The 1,126-nt window shown below is 41.4% G+C and overlaps 1 protein-coding gene across 1 annotated transcript in view; it reads right to left on the reverse strand.

Moving 5' to 3' along the window:
- Positions 1 to 1,120, reverse strand: part of LOC117951596 (protocadherin beta-7-like) — a gene marked incomplete at its 3' end in the record, with an annotated part of 4,133 nt that extends 3,013 nt beyond the window's left edge. The window contains exon 1 of the mRNA XM_034883370.1: positions 40 to 1,120. Within this exon, the coding sequence (XP_034739261.1) occupies positions 40 to 1,062 (1,023 nt within the window). The remainder of the gene's footprint in view (positions 1 to 39) is intronic.
- Positions 1,121 to 1,126: the final 6 nt, after the last annotated feature.

A 1,126-nucleotide genomic window follows, 5' to 3' on the forward strand; every position in this document is an offset into this window, starting at 1 on the left:
CCGAGAGTTGTGCACCGAGTCGGTGTCTAAGGCTATCACCTTGGCAACCAGAGAGCCTTTATCGGTGGATCTGGGGATCTTTTCCTCCACCACAGAACCGTGCGCGCGCCACGGAGAAACAATAACCGGAGCGTTGTCGTTCTGGTCTACAATGATGATGTGGACCGTCACGTTGCTGCTGAGTGGAGGAGAGCCAGAGTCTCTGGCCTCGATGTGGAAAAGAAACTCCTTCTCGATCTCATAGTCAAAGGTTTTTAGTGCGTAAAGATTACCGTTCTCTGGATTGATGGAGAACAGCATGGACATGGAGGTGTTGGCTATCTCCTTCTCTAGGATGAAATAAACTAGATACTGGTTTTCATGGAGGTCAGGATCAAACGCAGTAAGAGAACTGAGCAAGGCCCCAGGTGCGTTATTCTCCATTACACGTATAGTATAAAATGACTGAGGGAACTGTGGGACATTGTCATTCACATCCAGCAGCTCTAACGTCATAGTTTCATTGTCAGATAAAGGAGGAGAACCTCTGTCTGTCACAGTGAACGTGATGTCATATTCTGGAACCTTCTCACGGTCTAATGGCTCTGACACCACTAATTCATAATAGTTATCAGAGGACTCCCTCAGTTTGAAAGGCATGTTATCTGGAATATGAAGATCAACCACTCCATTATCACCTGAGTCTTTATCACTGACACTAACTACTGCTATCACTGTGTCTATCTCTATGTTTTCATTGACTGGACTTCGAAATGATTTAATAGATAATTTTGGATGGTTGTCGTTCATGTCTTCAACCAGAATCTTTATAGTACATTGTCCTGATAAACTATTGGCTCCTTTATCAGTAGCTATAATTTCCATATCGTAAATCCTGAAATCCTCATAATTTAACAATTCTTTGACAGTAATTTCACCAGTGGAAGGATTCAAATTAAATGTTTCTTGCGTTTTCTCTGAAGTATATAAGCTATATGAGTAGGTAATATCAGAATTTGACCCCTCGTCTAAGTCTGTTACATTGAGATCAACAACAAGGCTTCCAATTGGAGAATTTTCCATAATTTTTACATTCAAACTAACTTTGTCAAAAATAGGAGCGTTGTCATTTGTGTCCAAAACACGA

Source organism: Etheostoma cragini, chromosome 10 (genome assembly GCF_013103735.1).
Source record: "Etheostoma cragini isolate CJK2018 chromosome 10, CSU_Ecrag_1.0, whole genome shotgun sequence".
In the NCBI taxonomy this organism is placed as follows: Eukaryota; Metazoa; Chordata; class Actinopteri; order Perciformes; family Percidae; genus Etheostoma; species Etheostoma cragini.